Below are 17,399 nucleotides of genomic sequence, written 5' to 3' on the forward strand. Positions count from 1 at the left end.
TCTCAAGAGCATCGAAGACCATGGTAATTAGAACTTTAAAAAAGTATCGACATGCATAAAATCCTAACAGAGTAGAACAGTGCCGTGATTTTGATCAACATTTCACATGTGAAAAATGAAATGGAGAATGAGTCATTTTCTCGAGGTCATATACCAAGTTGACAATAGAATGATAAAAAGGAGACACTCTCCTGACATGTTGTCTAGAATTCTGATGAGAGAACACAGTCCAGTTTTGAGGTGTTTTAGGTAAAAATCCTTTGAAATATGTGATCATACAGCTTAACATTTATTTCAAATTTGTATCAGTTGAGGTTTACTAGTTTATCAATCCAGTCATTCCAGTATGCCTTATCTTACTCTACTTTCAAAATAGGAAAAAAAGTGAATAAATATTTTTCAGCCCTGTGAATGAAGAGTACCAAGAAAAATAAAGGAAAGACTAATGCATTACTTTATTCTCTAAAGTACTCATAACCCATGACACAACCTGTCTTGTCCTGTCTTCATCTGTTTTGTGCTGCTGTAAGTGAATACCACAGACCAGGTATTTATAAAGAACAGAAATTTATTTTTTACAGTTGGAAGTTGAAAAGTCTAAGGTTGTGGCCCCATATCTTTTGAGAGCCTTTTTGCTGTGTTATCCAATGGCAGAAGGCAGAAGGTGGAAAGGGAAGAGAGCACAGGCACGAGAGAGAGACACAGAGAGAGATAGAGAGAGAGAGGGAAAAAGCGAGACAGAGAGACAGAGACAGAGAGACAGAGAGAGATAGAGAGACAGAGACAGAGGCAGAGAGACAGAGAGAGGGAGACAGAGACAGACAGAGAGAGAGAAAGAGGGAGAGAGACAAAGACAGAGAGACAGAGAGCACGCTGAACTTGCTTTTATAACAAACTCACTCTGGCAATAACAAACTCACTCCCTTGATAAGGACGTTAATTCATTCATGAGGACAGAACTCTCATGACCAAATCACCTCTTAAAGATCCCACCACTCAATACTGTTGCACTGGAGATTAAGCTGCCAACACATGAACTTTGGGGGATACATTCAAACCATCAAATTCTGTGCCTGCCTCTCCAAATTTACATCCTTCTCACATTCAAAATACATTCATTCCATCCCAATAGCCCCCAAAGTTTTAACCAGTTCAGCATCAACTCAGAAGTCCAAATCCCAAAGTCTCATCTAAATCAGATATGGATGAGACTCAAGGCATGATTCATTTTGAGACAAATTCTCTCCAGCTGTGAGCCTGTGAAATCAAAACAGGTTATCTATCTCCAAAATACAATGGTGGGGCAGGCATAAGATAGATCTTTTCATTCCAAAAGGGAAAAATAGGCAAGAAGAAAGGGATGATTGATCCCAAGTAAGCCCAAAACCCAATGGGGCAAACAACATTCAATCTTCAGAACAATCCTCTTTGACTCCATGTTCCATCTTCTGTGCACACTGGGACAGGAGCTGGGCTCCCCAGACCTCAGGCAGCCCCGCCCCTGTGTCTTTGCTGGCTTTAGTCCGCCCTGTCAGTCTGTGCCTGAAACTTTCCGAGGCTTATGTTGCACTCTGGCAGCTCTACAGTTATGGCGTCACAGATGCAGCCCCACTCCTATGGCTCCACTAGGCATTGCCCTAGCCGTGGCTATCTGTGGTGATTCTGCCTCTGTGACAACTTCTGCCTGCGCCCTAAGCTGTCCATGACATCTTGTGAAATCTTGGTGGAGGCTACCATGGCCCCATAACTTGCAAACTGTATGCACTTTCAGAGTTAGTTATATGTGGGCACTGCCAAGACCCACTGCTTTTGCCCTCCAAAGTGGCAGACCAAGCAGCCCAAGCTGCACCTAGGCCCACTTGAGCCAAATTTACTCCTGGGGTAGCCCAGGAGTGCTGCATTGGGATGAAGAAACAGAGGTGTCCTGCACTGGAGGTGGTGTAGGACAGCAAATCCTGAGTCCTTTAGGGCATCTCTCTGGAAACCTTGCCTTCAAGGTCCTGCTCTGGGCCTGTGATTGGAGGGGCAGTCTTGAACATATCTGAAATGCCTAGATGATCTTTGTCCCATATTCTTGATGAATAGGATATATCTTCCTTCCATCCATATTACTATTTTTAGCAAACAGTTGCTTGACCACACCATTAGTATTCTCTTCCAAGCATGCTTTATTATTGTTTACATGGCCAGTCGGAGAGTTTTCCAAATCTTTCTATTCTGCTTCTGTTTTAATTATTAATTCCATCTTAAAATCATTTCTCTTCTCTCTAATTTTACTGTAAGCAGCTAAAAGAGGCCATGTAGCATCTCGAATCCTTTGCTGCTTAGCTATTTCTTCTGCCAGATATTTTAGTTCATCACTCTTAAATTTCATCTTTAATAAAGCCTTAGGGCATAGACATAATTCAGCCAGGTTCTTTGCCACTTTATAATAAAGCTAGCCTGTACTCCAGTTTCCAATACCTTATTCCTCATTTCCATCTGAAACTTCATCAGAATTGCCCTTAGTGATCATGTTTCTACCAACATTTTAATCATGACCAATTAAGTAATCTCTAAGAAGATTTAGTCTCTCCCTACAGCTCCTGTCTTCTGAGCCCTCACTAGAATTTCCCTTAATACTCTGTTCACAGCAGTCTCAATTTTTTTCCTTGGCTGCTGCTTGAAATTCTTTCAGCGTTTAGTCATTACTCCATTCCAAAGCTACTTCCACGTTTTCAGATATTTGTTTTAGTAACAGCCCAACTGCTTGGTACCAATTTCCTATCTTAAGCTATTTTGTGCAGCTATAACAGAATACCTGAAGTTGGGGAAATTGTGAAGAACAGAGATTAACTTGCTAGACTTTGAGACACTGGGAAGTCCAAGGTTGAGGGGCTCACATCTGGTGAGGGTCTTCTTGATGCATCATTCCATGGTGGAAGGCAAAACATAGAAGGGCAAGAAAGTGTGTGCACATGTGCAAGAGAGTGCAAGAGGGAGCCGAACACACTTTTATTACAAACTCACACTTTTAATAGCATACTCACTCCTGACATAATGACATTAATCCATTCATGAGGGCAAAGCCCTCTTGACCTAATTACCTCTTAATGGTCTCTCTTCTCAACACTGTTACATTAGTGATTAAGTTTCCAAGACATAAATTCTGGGGGATACATTCAAGCCATAACATACCTATCGAATAATTATTCTATTTATATCTTCTACTCAAATTCAAATTTATCTTTCACCTATTACCTTACAAAATTAAATGTTTCAATGTCTGAAAACCACCAGGTTTATATTAATTCATATTATTTTATAAAATATGGCTCAGAGAAGAAGAATAGATATAAGAGGAATCTACTAATAAAATAATAACAGAGAACAATAAGCTCATCCTTCTATCTGCAAATTCTCCCTGGGGTGACATTCTTTAAATTTGTAAGGCTTTGCCAAACAGTTTAATATTTGAAGCAAAAGTACAGAGTAAATACCATTTGTACTCTAACAAGAAAGAAACTAGGATTCAGAATTCTTCAGAATGTCTTATGCCAGCTATAATGGAATGTAAAGAATATTATCTGTAATGACTAGATAGAAAGAACAAAAGCCACCAGTCATGTTTTAACATGTAGGGGAATGAATTCATTCAAATATGGAATATGGAAGATGTACAGGTTACTGTCGATTCTCAGTTCCACTAATAACACAAAGGAAACACAACAGAAAAAAATAGCAATATATATCCCACTGCAATTACTTTTTCTTCCCCTTTCTCTTTCATTCTGTATATTAGGTTGAACCATAGAAAGTTGTCAATATTTGATTGTTTTTAACCTGCACAAGCAATTTTATTTGGCTCAATCTAATAAATGGCTACGTTCTTTGTCACTGAAGAATGCCATAGAAAGTGAAGTTTGTATGTCAGATAAAAAATCCATTATGCTATCAACCCAGCAGAAGTAATGAAAAAAATGTGAAAATTGAATTCTTCCAACTTCATCATTCTCTATTTAGTTATTGTGTTCTTTCGTGGATATAGATCGAAGAGGATATGCAGTCTCTTGGGAAGTGAATTAATATAATGAATGGAAATATCCAATCACATGACCAGGAAGAATAAACCTTGGAGTTGCTTTTTGGACGGCACTTATAATTTTTCTGCCTAGAGAATCAGTCTCTTTTGGGTCATGTCACGAGTCCATATTATTAATAAGAAACCATAGACTGCCTTGGGTAAACTCCAGAAAGAGGATCTGCTTTAAACTCAAGTCTATGTTTATCATAAGTTGATATATATTATTAATAATACATTGACTTTTATGCATTTTTCATTGCTCCTTTATTTTACATTGTAGGATTCTTAAGGACAGAGATCATATTTTCTGTTTAGAAGAAATCATTCTTTAATATATGAATTCCTTATAAATGGCTGTAACAATAACATTTACTTCAATATGTGAAAAGGCCATTGGTATAGGTACTCCAAAATTACTAATTCAATTTTCTTAAAACTTCATTCTATCATGGCTACAAATTGTTTCCTCTACTTGAGTTTAAGCTCTCTCACTATTTTTAGAGATTTTAGTTAACATGGTAAAGGAAAAGAAAGTTAGTGAATCTTAAAAAAAATAAATAAATCCTTAGAACTACCTCCAGACACTGAATGATGTGGCCCTGTTTTCTTCCCTGTCTTCTACGGTCTCTGCCTTCTTTTCTTTTACTCAATCTCTGAATTCCAACTTTGCTTGTGTTACAATAAGCTCTTTCCTAATTCAAGACTATTGTATATGTTCTATATGTTGTGACAGTTGATCTGATAACTGAGATGGCTACTAAGTGGCTAATGGGTGAAGAGCATCTACAGCATGGACACACTGGACAAAGGGAGAATTCAAGTCTGGGGTGTGAGGAAGCAGGACAGAGTAAGACTTAATTAAGCTGCTTAGAATGGTGTGCAATTTAAATGGTGTTATTTAAGGATAGGGACACATTCTGAGAAACGCATCTTTAGGCAACTTCATTATGCTAGCATCGTAGAGTCTACTCACACAAACCTAGGTTGTATAGCCTAGTACATACCTAAGCTCCATGGTATAGCCTATTGCTCCTAGGCTAGAAACCTGTACAGCATGTGACTGTACTGAATACTGCAGGCAGTTGTAACACAGTAGTATTTGTGTATCTAAATATATCTAAACATAGAAAAGGTAAAGCAAAAATATACCATGAAAGATTAAAAATGATACACCCAAACAGGGCACTTACCATGAACGAATCTTGCAGGACTAGAAGTTGCTGTGGGTGAGTCAATGAGTGAGTGATGAGTGAATGTGAAGACCTAGGACATTACTGTACACCACTGTAGACACTAGAATCACTGGACACTTAGTCTACACCAAGTTTATAAGAATAGTTTTCTTTCTTCAATATAAATTAACTTTAGCTTATTGTAATTTGTTACTGTATAAACTTTTTTATTTCTTTTCCAATAATTCCTAAAACACAAACAATTCATACAGCTGTACAGAAATAGTTTCTTCTTTACATATTCTATAAGATTTTTTCTATTTTTAATTTATTTTGTTTTTTACTTTTCAAAGTTTTTTTGTTAAAAACGAAGACACAAACATTCACAGTAGTGTAGATCTACACAGGGTCGAGATCATCAATATCACTGTCTTCCACCTCCACATCTTGTCCCCTTGGAAGGTCTTCAGAGACAATAACACACATGGAGCTGTCATCTTCTGTAACAATGTCTTCTTCTGGAATACCTCCTGAAAGACTAGCCTGAGGCTCTTTTATATTAAGCCCCCCCCCCCTTTTTTTAGTAAGTAGGAGTACACTCTAAAATAACAATAAAAAGCATAATGTAGTAAATACTTAAACCAGTAACAGTCATTTATTATCATTATCAAGTACTATGCAAGGTACATAATCATATGTGCTATACTTATATATAATTGGCAGCACAGTAGGTTTGTTTAGGGCTATGATATTACTAGATGAAAGGAGTCTTTCAGCTCCATTAGAATCATGGGACTATTGTTGCATATGTGGTCTGTCTGTTGACCAAAATGTCATTGTGTGGTGCATGACTATGCATGCTTCCTGTAACACATTTCTCCTGACTCTTTATCTTGAGGACCCAAACTCCACCTTTGGTTCTTAATTTCTAATGTCCTTACAAAAATTGTCCTAATTGCCGAATGAGATCCTCCCTATTAATTATCAGATTGCATGCTATTTGATCAATGTTTCCATTAGAGTAGCCCCCACTTATCTGCAGGGAATATATCCCAAGACCTCCAGTGGATACCAGAAACAGATGATAGTACGGAACCCGATTGCCCTCAATTGGAACACATTTCTGATTGTGTCTTCCACCCACAAATGCAATGCCTTTTCTATCTTAACTAAGCACTTACCATGCACTGTGGCCATAACTTGTGCAGTTTGAGTACAACAGCAAAACTAACGCAAATTTATTTTTCCTTCATCACAATTTCACAGATAGAAGATACGTTTTCATCATAGATCTTAGCAACCTCACCATATGACCTTTTTTTCTTTCTTATCAAGTCAATAACTTTCACCTTTCATGAAGGAAGCACTTTAAGCCTTTTCTTTGGCATATCAGAATTGCCAGCATCACTACTCTTGCACTTTGGGACAGTGATGTGACAGTTGATCTGGTAACTGAGATTGCTACTAAGTGGCTAATGGGTGGGGAGCATTTACAGCATGGACACACTGGACAAAGGGAGGATTCAAGTCCAGGGTGTGAGGAAGCACGACAGAGTAAGGCTTAATTAAGCTAGTTAGAATGGTGTGCAATTTAAAACGTATGACTTGTTTTCTGGAATTTTCCATTTAATATTTTTGGACTGAAGTTGACTGCAGGTACCTGAAGCCTAGGGTAACTGAGCGAAACTGGTTAATGGTGAGGGGAGGTGGTGGTGGGGCAGGGAAGGGCTACTGGGTATATTTATGTACTAATTTGATATGCCTCCACTAGACTGCAAGGTCAGGCATACAAAATATATTAACTTTTGGCAAATATTTGTTAAAATAATTGCTGGTTTATTATTATTACATTCATGGGACATATGAGTATTTCATAATAAAGGTGGATTTTCTAACTTAATAAATAAAAAGAGATAAGAAGAATAAAGGGCTTGTAAGGCTATTCACCAAGATGTGAATCTTAGTTATCTCCTGGTAGATGGTGTTATAGTATTTTTTATTTTCCCCCTCTTTTTGTAATTAATATGCAAAAATACTTCTTTTTCTTTCTTTCTTTGTAGAGGTGGGGTATTGCTACATTGCCCAGGCTGGTCTCAAACTCTTGGGCTCAAGTGATCTTCCTGCCTCAGCCTTTCAGGTAGTTGGGATTACAAGTGTGTGCCGCCAAACACAGCTCTGTAGAAATATTTCTTGTGTGTAAAAATTGTTCTTATCCTTTAAAAATGCTACTGAAGGATAATGGAAGTTTTATGGATGAACTGAAATAGAAGGTTCTTAGAAGAGTCAGCTGCATGTGCACAGGCATGGACAGAATTTACAATGGTCATATTTTGAGGAAACAGTTATCTGTCACCAGTGCAGCAGAGGGGCGTCAGTATAGTGCCTGGAAAGGTGATAGATCAGATAGTTGGAGGACCTCTAACTACATGAAAACGTTGAAATTTTTCTTGTTTTCTTTAAAAGTTCTTGTGCAAAGAGTTGACATGACTAGATTTACATTTGAAAATATATGGCAGAGTGAGATAAGGATTAGAAGAGGGAGAGAGTAGAGGCGAGGGGATCACTTAGGAGGCCAGATCAGTGGTGCAGGGCAGAGATAGTGGTGGCCTGCAGTAGATCCACACCTGTGGGAATGTGAAGGAAGGATGGATATGAGAGATAGACAGAGATAGAACCAATATGACCAAATATACACAAGAGAGATGGGGAAGAGTTAAAAAATGAGTCCAATCTTTTGAGCCTAGGTGAGTGCAATAATGCTGATGCCATTTACCATGATAGGGAACCCAAGGAAAACAGTGGTTTTGAGGTTAGGAGAAAATGAGTTAGGTTTGAATCGCAGGTCGCAATGGGACTTCCGGATAGGAGTGTATAGCAGGAGAGAGCTGAAAGTTGGAAACGAAGACTTGCAGGTCATTCATGTAAAGCTAATAGTTGACGTCATAGTGTTATGTGAGTTTTCCTCAATGAGAGAAAGCAGGGCTAGCAAAAAGAAAACCCAAAACAGAATTTTGGGAAAAACACCTATCATCTGTGGGCTTGGGATGAAATGTCAACAAAACAAATTGAGAATATGGTGTCAGAAAATAATTGGGAGATTAATTTATTATATAGAAACTTAGGGAAGGGGACTACTAGAGACAAAGTATATAAAAAGCGATCACATGCTTCCCAGTGTCAGAAGGTCCTAAAGTGATGACGATCATGATGATGACCATGAGCATGATGATTGTCACTAACATTTGTTGGTTGATTACTCTCTGCAACCATGATTAGAAGGTATATCATTATTTGCATGTATTAGCTGATTTTTCACTTAGGTTGTGGATTTTATTACAGTGTTGGAGGTATAAATCATGGTGGAATAGCTTCAGGACTTAGTGGAAAGTGGAATTAGTGATTAACCTGATACGACTTTTTCTGAAAGCACACTTATCTGCCAAGGGATCCAATTTTCAAAAAAGCATGTTCAGATTTGCCACCAACTCTACAATTCTTGTTCATAATTAATTTATTTCATTTTTTGTGGTTCTTTGATGCTTGTCATGTCCTATCAATTTTGATTATCCTACCCCTTGTAGTAAGATTGCTTTTGATTTTGAGATGAAAAGAATTTGCTTTGTGCTGTGTTAACTAAACTTAACCGGGGACATTAAACTGCTGCACATGACAGAGAGTAAAGAGCTCTGACCCCTGGATTGCTGTAAGCTCATAAGCAATTGGAGTAGTGTCAGTTTCCATGAAGGCTGGCACTGAGAGTGTGCTGGGATTCTGTGGACAGCAGTCATGTTGCTCCAGAGCTGAAAAGGGAGAGCCCCTACTCTGACAGCTACTTTGTATCAACTGTGTTCTGCTTTGGCCTCATACATTCTGCAGTTTGTTCCCCTGAGGTGTCAATGAACCATACAGTTCTCTCATAGCCATGAGACACAAGAGAATTGCTTTAGAACGAGAAGAGCCAATGTAAATTCCCTGTATGGATTATTCAGATACTGACAGTGACGCCACTTTGGGATACAGCGATGATGAAGATTCCAGTGATGAAGTTCAAAGAATATCAGAGTCAGTGCACAGAAACCTATATTTGCAAATATTTTGGGATATTTTTCATGCTCTATTATTTCATTGAAAGGAATTTCTAACACATCTGAAAATGCTTAAAAAGAGGCCACTACTAAACTGCATAGCTTTGATTGTAATTACTAATTAATCAGTAGCAATTTTGTAAAAATACTTGTTAATCTGCCAAACAGTAGCTACTTTTGCAGTAGTGCTTTTTAAAGTATTTATTAACTGTCACACCGAAATCAACTAATACAGAGACACAGAATTAGATAAGTGTGAGATTTTATTTTTAAAGACAATTTGCATGTTGGATGTGGACTTATGTGGCTAGATATACATTTATTTATTATAAAAAAGCAAGTCTAGTGTGCTGAATGTTCAGAGGTAATGTGTGTTTGGTAAAAGTTTTTAATTAAATAAATCGAGCATTATAATCCTAGTTATAAAATTCTCTTGTGTCCAATATTTTACCAAAATGTCTTGTATTCTTCTATTAGAAATTATTAAATACCCTGATCAGTAAAAAAGTACAAATGAAAGCAAGTTCAGTTTTTTGAAAAATAACGCTTTTCTCCTCTCTTGCCTTTTCCTACTTCTAAACCACTCTGACGTGAAATGCCTGCTAACTTGGTAGATGTTCTGTGTGAAACCAGTATCATAACATCTGTGGATAAAAATATGTTTAATAACAACACAGAGTTATTAAGACCTTTGTATTATATGAATATGTAATATTACGTCTTTAAATTCAAATGATATTTGCTTTACCGTGGTCCTTGGACCCATAAAAGATATAAACATACATAGTAAATCACAGTGTTGTCAGCTTCTATCATTGACATTCTCTCTTTAGAAGTTAGAAATTTCTACTATCACTCCTAAAATGAGAGATTAATACATGTCATATACTAATGTCAAAGATTAATATATATGTTAATACTAAGTCAGATAGTATTTTGTCTCTATCTCTAGCAGGCTTTGAGTGCACAAGGACAGAATTTATAGACACCCTCTTAGAGAGGTAAAAGGACCTTAATAATAGAAATAAAATGACACTGTCATGGCAACAGGAGTTTGCCATTGAATGAGCTTGGCATTGAATAATTCTCTATTGTTAGGCAACATTGTTACAAAGCAATATAGCAGGCTAGGACATAGCTATGGATGGGAATTCTAATAATTTTAAAATCAAAATGACCCTTTCATATTAGTTTTACAATTGGAAACCCATAACTCTATTAGTGCTGGTTCTATTAACAAGTAAATATAATTTTCATAATGATGGACAGAGAAAAGTGAATACTTACTGCTCATTTTAATGAATGTTGAATTTAAATCTGATAGCAAAGCATGTAAGCAGCCTACTGTTGTGGAAAGAACATGACTTTAGGGACAGCCAGATCTGTGTTCAAATTCCAGAACTGTAACTCACTAGCTATATCTGACTTTGGGTGCATTCCCTAACCTCTATTCTCAGAGCACCACCCTTTGTTATGTGCAAATGATATTTGTATGAACTGTTTAATGTTGTTCCTGACATGTACTATGTGCTCAATAAATGGCGAATATTATAATTTATCGTTTAATATGTTGTTTTTTTCCCCCAATGTGATGCTTCTTTCCAGTTTTAATATATATCACTTTACTAGGTACTACACCTGGCTTTAGGCCATACTTATTTTCCTTTTTAAAATAAAATTTTCTATTTCTGTTAACTATGTCACTCTTCTGATCTTTGATATTTTCCCCAATCTACATTTAAAAATACCAATGTGTCTTCTTTTTGTTAGATGGAAATTGCATTCAACTTTAAAAGTGTGTCCAATTTAGGCCAGACAATATGATGAAATTCTGAAATATTGTAGATTTGTGATGAATACATTTTTAAAAATCTATATGCACAGAAGATATCTTCAAAATGAAGCACTATTTTGTATTTATTATATTTTTAAAGGATGTGGGCACTTTCTTAATAGTCAAGTGGAAATATATTTCAGGAAAAGCTAAATTTAGTATTATATTTTCTATTTTGTGATGGTGGTTTATTATTGTTGTTCATTTATTTGTTTTTGGCTGGCAGCAATTGTTAGTAACTTATGCTGCCATGAACAACTAAGAAATAAGTCATTCACATAATTTATGAAGAACACAATGAGCACTACAGAAGTTTCCTGCCCGTTATGTTCATTTCACCAAAAATTCTGACTACGAAAGTGATAATGAATTGAAAATACATTGCTTACATCTATGGAGCAGAAAGAAAATCCCCACTGTGTTTCTGAATAGGAGTGTTTTATAAAACACCAGATAGAGCCTCCACAGAGACAGGCATGAAGGTGCTGGGGATGAAAAGAATTAGAAATAATAAACAGCGGAACACAGTTCAGCTGGGCCAGGCACTATGTTAAACTTACCTTTTATTATCTCACTTAATACCACCTAGTGAGTGACTACTCGTATTCCCATTTTACAGATGAGGAAATTGAGGCTTTCACTTGTGAATGGAAGTGGGTTTAACACCAGAATAGTGCAACTCCAAAGCCTGAGCTCTGCCTTCCTACCCCAGGGCTCAGAAGTATGATGGATGTCTGTGCCATGACTGCTTTAAACACTAAGCATCTTGTATGTGTGAGGCATTTGGGATGAAATGGGGAGCAAAGCCAGCCATGGTCCCTGCCCTCATAGGGTTTAGTGGAAGGACGACAGAGTTATTAAACAAATGACTACATAAATACACATATTAATATAAATTACAAATGGTGATACATGCTTGGATGGAGAGATATGTAGGGCTATGAGAGCAGATGCATAGGAAACCCAACCTGGTCAATTCAAGATGGCATCCCTGAAGAAGAGGTACATAGGCTGGGATTGAAGAGATAAGAAGGGGTGAACTAAGCAAAAGTTAGAGAGGAACTTCCTAGGCCTATGGAAAGCATGTTAAGAACTCATGGTAGGAGGGCGATGATGTGTATTAAAAGGAGGCCAGTGGCTGGGCACGGTGGCTCATGCTTGTAATCTCAGCACTTTGGGAGGCCGAGGCGGGTAGATCCCCTGAGGTCAGGAGTTCGAGACCAGCTTGGCTAACATGGTGAAACCCCGTCTGTGCTAAATATACAAAAATTAGCCAGGCGTGGTCGTGGACGCCTCTAATCCTAGCTACTTTGAACCTGGGAGACGGAGGTTGCAGTGAGCCGAGTGCCACTGCACTCCAGCCTGGGCAACAAGAGCGAAACTCCATCAAAAAATAAAAAAAAAGAGGCCAGTTTGGCCAGAAGGCAGGGAATGTGAGGGAGACAGTGGGAGGATTGTACTGGGAGTTAACGAGACTATAACAAAAATTTTAGAGTTAAGATAATGTAGTATGGTGGGTGGATTAAAATATGTACAACAATTGATAGCTTTTTTAAAAAACGGGGCAACCAGTGAGAAACAAATGAAAAGGAAAGTTACTCATAAGAAAAACATAATATGCGACACATAAGAATACATTTTTTAAATATCAGGACCCAAGTGAAAGAAATTATGAAATTGTATTTAAATATATGAAATTATATCTGAACAAGTAGAAAGTCATGCCATGTTCTTATATGGAAAAAATAATATCATCAGAAATTCCTTGCTTTTATATCAATGAATAAATATTAATATAATAGAACTCTACTAGAATCCCAAGGTGGGTGTTTAGAAGTGGAAGATTATTTTAAAGTCTATATGAAATAATGAATGCTAAACAATATCATCAAGGAATTTCTCAAAAATAATAAATGCTTAAGAATATCATTAAGCTATTTCTGAAAAAAAGGATTTTAGTAAGGGAGAACTTGCTTTGCCAAATATTAAATACAAATAGTTAATTTAAAGCGATTGTAATCTAAACAGCATGGTATAGCAACAGTGAAAGACGGATCAGTGAAAAATAGAGTTCGGAAATATATTTCAGAATGTAGTGTGTTTCAAAAGTATAAAAAGTCACTGGGAACATCTTTATTCTCAAAACTTTAAGAGCCTGTTAGTAGAGATGTGATGTTTTTTGGTTTATAGACTGTATTATTAATGCTATGTTATTTCATATGTACCTATCTCTTTAATATATTTCAAACATATTAATTATTAATTATATTAATTTAGAAATTTTACTGTTTTTGGAAAAAGTAAATTTTCAAGTGTAACTTATTTTGTAATTTTAAAATTATTTTTTAAAATTCTCATGGGCGTGGTGGTGGGCGCCTGTAGTCCTAGCTACTCAGGAGGCTGAGGCAGGAGAATGGCATGAACCCGGGAGGCGGAGCTTGCAGTGAGCCAAGATGGCACCACTGCACTCCAGGCTGGGTGACAGTAAGACTCCGTCTCAAAAAAAAAAAAAAAAAAAAAAAATTTCTCATGGGTACATAGTAAGTGTACATTTTTATGTGTACTTAAGTGTACATAGTAGGGGGGTACATGAGATGTTTTGATACGGGCATGCAATGTAAAATAAGCACACTGTGGAGAATGGGGTATCCACTCCCTCAAGTATTTATCCTTTGAGTTACAAATAATTCAATTACATTAAGTTATTTAAAAATATACAATTGTGTCATTATTGACTATCATTCATCATCATATTGTACTATCAAATAGTAAGTCTTAGTCATTCTTTTTTTTTTTTTTCACTGTGCCTGGCAGTCATTCTTTCTATTTTTTTGTACCCATTAACCATGTTACCATGATAGTGATACTATTAATTTTTAACTAGCTGAAAACGAATTGTGAATGTTAATTTATCAAATCCACTTTTAACTATTGGATCAAACATAAGGATAGATTTTCAAAGGTTTAAGAGGTTGATAGATACGAATGCAGTAACAAATTAAATGCTTCTAAAGAAACAATATTTACATGTTTCTATCAGTGTGACTTAAGATTTGTCAAATACTCTTAAAGAACCATAACCTCTGATATAGATGAATGACTATGTGCCGTAAGTTGCCGAAACATTAGCTACATAAAAACAGGGTCTTTCAAGTAAGGAAATAATTTAAACAGATCAATTGTTCTCAAGGATATAATGATAAATTCATATACAAATGGATCAGATACTCAATTTCTAGAAGTATAGCTTCAAATTCTTTAAAAACTTTTGCGTATTTATTTTTGTTACTATCTTGATCATTATCCAACTGTTTTATTAATTTCCCCAAAGGGAATTATATCAAATTTGTTCTACTTGGGTGAATGAAATTTCGAATTTGAAAGTTATAACTACTGGATTGTAACTGTAGGATTTGTATGATTAATGACAAGGGTAAGATGATTCCTCAGAAAAAAAATTTTGAAACATAAAGCTTAAGCCTGGAGGTGGATAAATCAAAAGAGTTTATATAATGTAAAATTTTCCTGAATTAATCACAATGGACACTGTGCTTTGATATTAAAGTTTATTTTATTTGAATGTCTCTATTTTTTATATAGGGAAGATGTGAGAACAGCAAACGTAATTGCTGCAGAAGCTGTAACCTGCCTTGTGATTGACAGAGAGTAAGTACATTGTTTTATTATGTGAATTACACACTCATATCAGCAACACAGATGAGTTTGTGGAATTAGACACCATTTTATGGAGCTATTAATACTTGTTTTATGTCTTTTCATTTTTAAATGAATTCTGTATTTGTTTCTCATTCCCTATTCTTAAAAGTGGCAGGCTCTGCCATTCTAGCTTTGTGATCTTTAACAAGGTACTTAACCACTGTGAGCTTCAGCTCAGCTCATTTGTAAACGGGGGTAATGAAATATCATACGGATATTTTGAGGATTAATGAGAACATATGAGTAAAGCATTTGTCCAAGTGTCTTTTACTCAGGAGGTACTCAACCAATGCTAGTTATTTTTATAAATTTTTAGAATTATTATTCCATTTTTGTTAAGAAATGGGTTATTCTTTGAGTAGTTTTAGTTTTCCCCTCTATTCTCCTATCTCCAGACTTCCATAATAGAAGCATTTAGGGAAGAGACTTTTGAAGAAATAATCAGTTCTAGATATAGGCATATATTTAAGGCCATTAAAAATTTGTCTGATAATGTCTATCCCTGCTTCTTCTCTCAGTTCTGGCTTGCTCTTTTCATTACCTGGATGCTTTATAAGTTAAACTGCAAATGTCAGATTATTGATTCTCCAAGAGCATGGTTAAAATGCATATGTACTTTCTGGAAGCAGTCAAACAGACTTTTCTTCCTTGTAATGTATGTGGATAAATTCATCAGAATGGCCAAGTACCTGACCCAAGAAGAACTGTAAAACATCCATTTTAGTGGAGCCATTCAAACTGTAATAGGCAGTGAGTGACCACGTAGAATGAACCTGAGGAGCCAGGTATGATTAGCCTAGAATGATGGAGCTGGATGCCAAGCTCAGAGGGCTCTGGATGGAGAGAAATTCTACCTGATTTACAAACCTCACTTTGAGGGCCCTTCTATGCTGGATCACTAGAACCAGCGCAGAGACACAGTTGCAGAATCGTAGCAATATCCATGGATATTTCTGAAATTGTTATATTTTGTCTGGTTCCCAAAAACAATAATTACCAATTCGCTCTTCTATTCAACTCACATTTTACTGAGAATCCACCATGTACAAAGCATTGTCCTAGAAGAAGATTCAAAGAAGCAGCACAGATGCTGGTTTTAGGAGTTAGCGTCTAATAGAGATGTGGCATATACAAAAATAACCATGATACAAGGCAAAAAAAATGAGTTCCGAATAAAATTTTAAGGGAATTCAGAAAAGAGAGTGAGTACTTTTGAGAAGAGTCAAGGAGGTCTTCATGGAAGAAAAGGTATTATTAGGTGGATGTGGAAGTATAGGAAAAGCAATATAAATATGGTGACTAGTGTAAGAGATACTCATAGGAAAGCTATCAGCCTTTTAAATTGGCTAAAGTGAGACTGTGTAAAGGTAGTTGGCGGAGGTGTTGTAACAAGTTCACAAGCATGTTGGCACTGGTTCACTGGGAAAATTGAATGTTGGGATAAGGGCAGTTCTGACCATTTTATGCAGCAAAATGTCACTGTAACAATGGATTTAATAGACTAATCTGAGAATTCAGTGTAAAACGAATTAGAGGGAGAGGTTAGAGACAAAATATTTGGTTAGGTGTCTAAATTCAGTTGGTGATTATGAGACCATTTGTAAGAGGAACCCATAATAAACAAAGAGGTAAAACCAGAAGGTTTCATGTCTTACTGAATGTGAAGAGCAAGGGAGAAATTAGGGATGTAGTTGGGATAGAAAAGATGTAAAAGGAAAGTAGAAAAATCAGTTTGATAGATACAATGACATTCTACTAAGAATGTAATGCATTGAACATACAATATCGAACACTCAAGAATGGATGGCCTGCAGGAGACAGGAAATGTGGGACAGAAACTTTTGTTAGAATTAACTTAAAATTAACTTTAGAATTGCCTACTTGTGATTAGCAGCTGAAGCTATGAGACAGGACAGAATTGCGTGAAAGAATCGAGAAGAAGATTAAAGAGCCAAGGCTAGATTTGGGGAAATCCTTTCATTTAAGCATTAGGGAAAGTAAAACCAGGAAGAACAATGAGATGTTAGAAAGCAGAGCAGTGTAGGAGACTTCAGAAAGCAAGAGGATGTTTCATGAGAAAAGAGATAATCACAGTGTTACAAGCTGAGAGGCATGCAGATAGAGAAGAGGGCAATAGGCTTAGTAACCTGGGAGAAAACAGTTTTATTAAAGTATTAAGAATGGGATCCAGATTACAAAGTGTGACTAGGTGAAAAGCAAGTGAGAACACTGAGCTTACAGTATACAAGTATCCAGGAAGTTGGAGCAAATGAAATACTAAAGGGGATATTTCATAAGTGGGACCCCAGGGGAGAAAATAGTGGGCAAACGAGGAAAGGCTCTTGGAGAGCACATATGTATGTATTTTTGATTTTCTGAAAAGTGAAAAAGAGGCAAGGTAGAAAATTTGTAGAGAAATGCCGGGATGTAGATGAGGATAGTTGTGGGAACGTGGATCGACTTAATCTTGCCCCTTTTAAAGCATGAAGCAAGGAAATCTAGTGAGGGAAAGAATGAGACTGAGGCTT

The 17,399-nt window shown here is 36.5% G+C and overlaps 1 protein-coding gene across 3 annotated transcripts in view; it reads left to right on the forward strand.

Moving 5' to 3' along the window:
- PRKG1 (protein kinase cGMP-dependent 1) overlaps positions 1-17,399 on the forward strand; it is a 1,338,496-nt gene that overhangs the window by 1,157,461 nt on the left and 163,636 nt on the right. For all 3 annotated transcript variants that reach the window (XM_058436250.1, XM_032137641.2, XM_058436251.1), the window contains one exon: positions 14,755-14,820. In XM_058436250.1, the coding sequence (XP_058292233.1) occupies positions 14,755-14,820 (66 nt within the window). The remainder of the gene's footprint in view (positions 1-14,754; positions 14,821-17,399) is intronic.

The sequence above is a fragment of the Hylobates moloch genome, unplaced genomic scaffold (genome assembly GCF_009828535.3).
Source record: "Hylobates moloch isolate HMO894 unplaced genomic scaffold, HMol_V3 SCAFFOLD_3, whole genome shotgun sequence".
NCBI lineage: Eukaryota > Metazoa > Chordata > Mammalia > Primates > Hylobatidae > Hylobates > Hylobates moloch.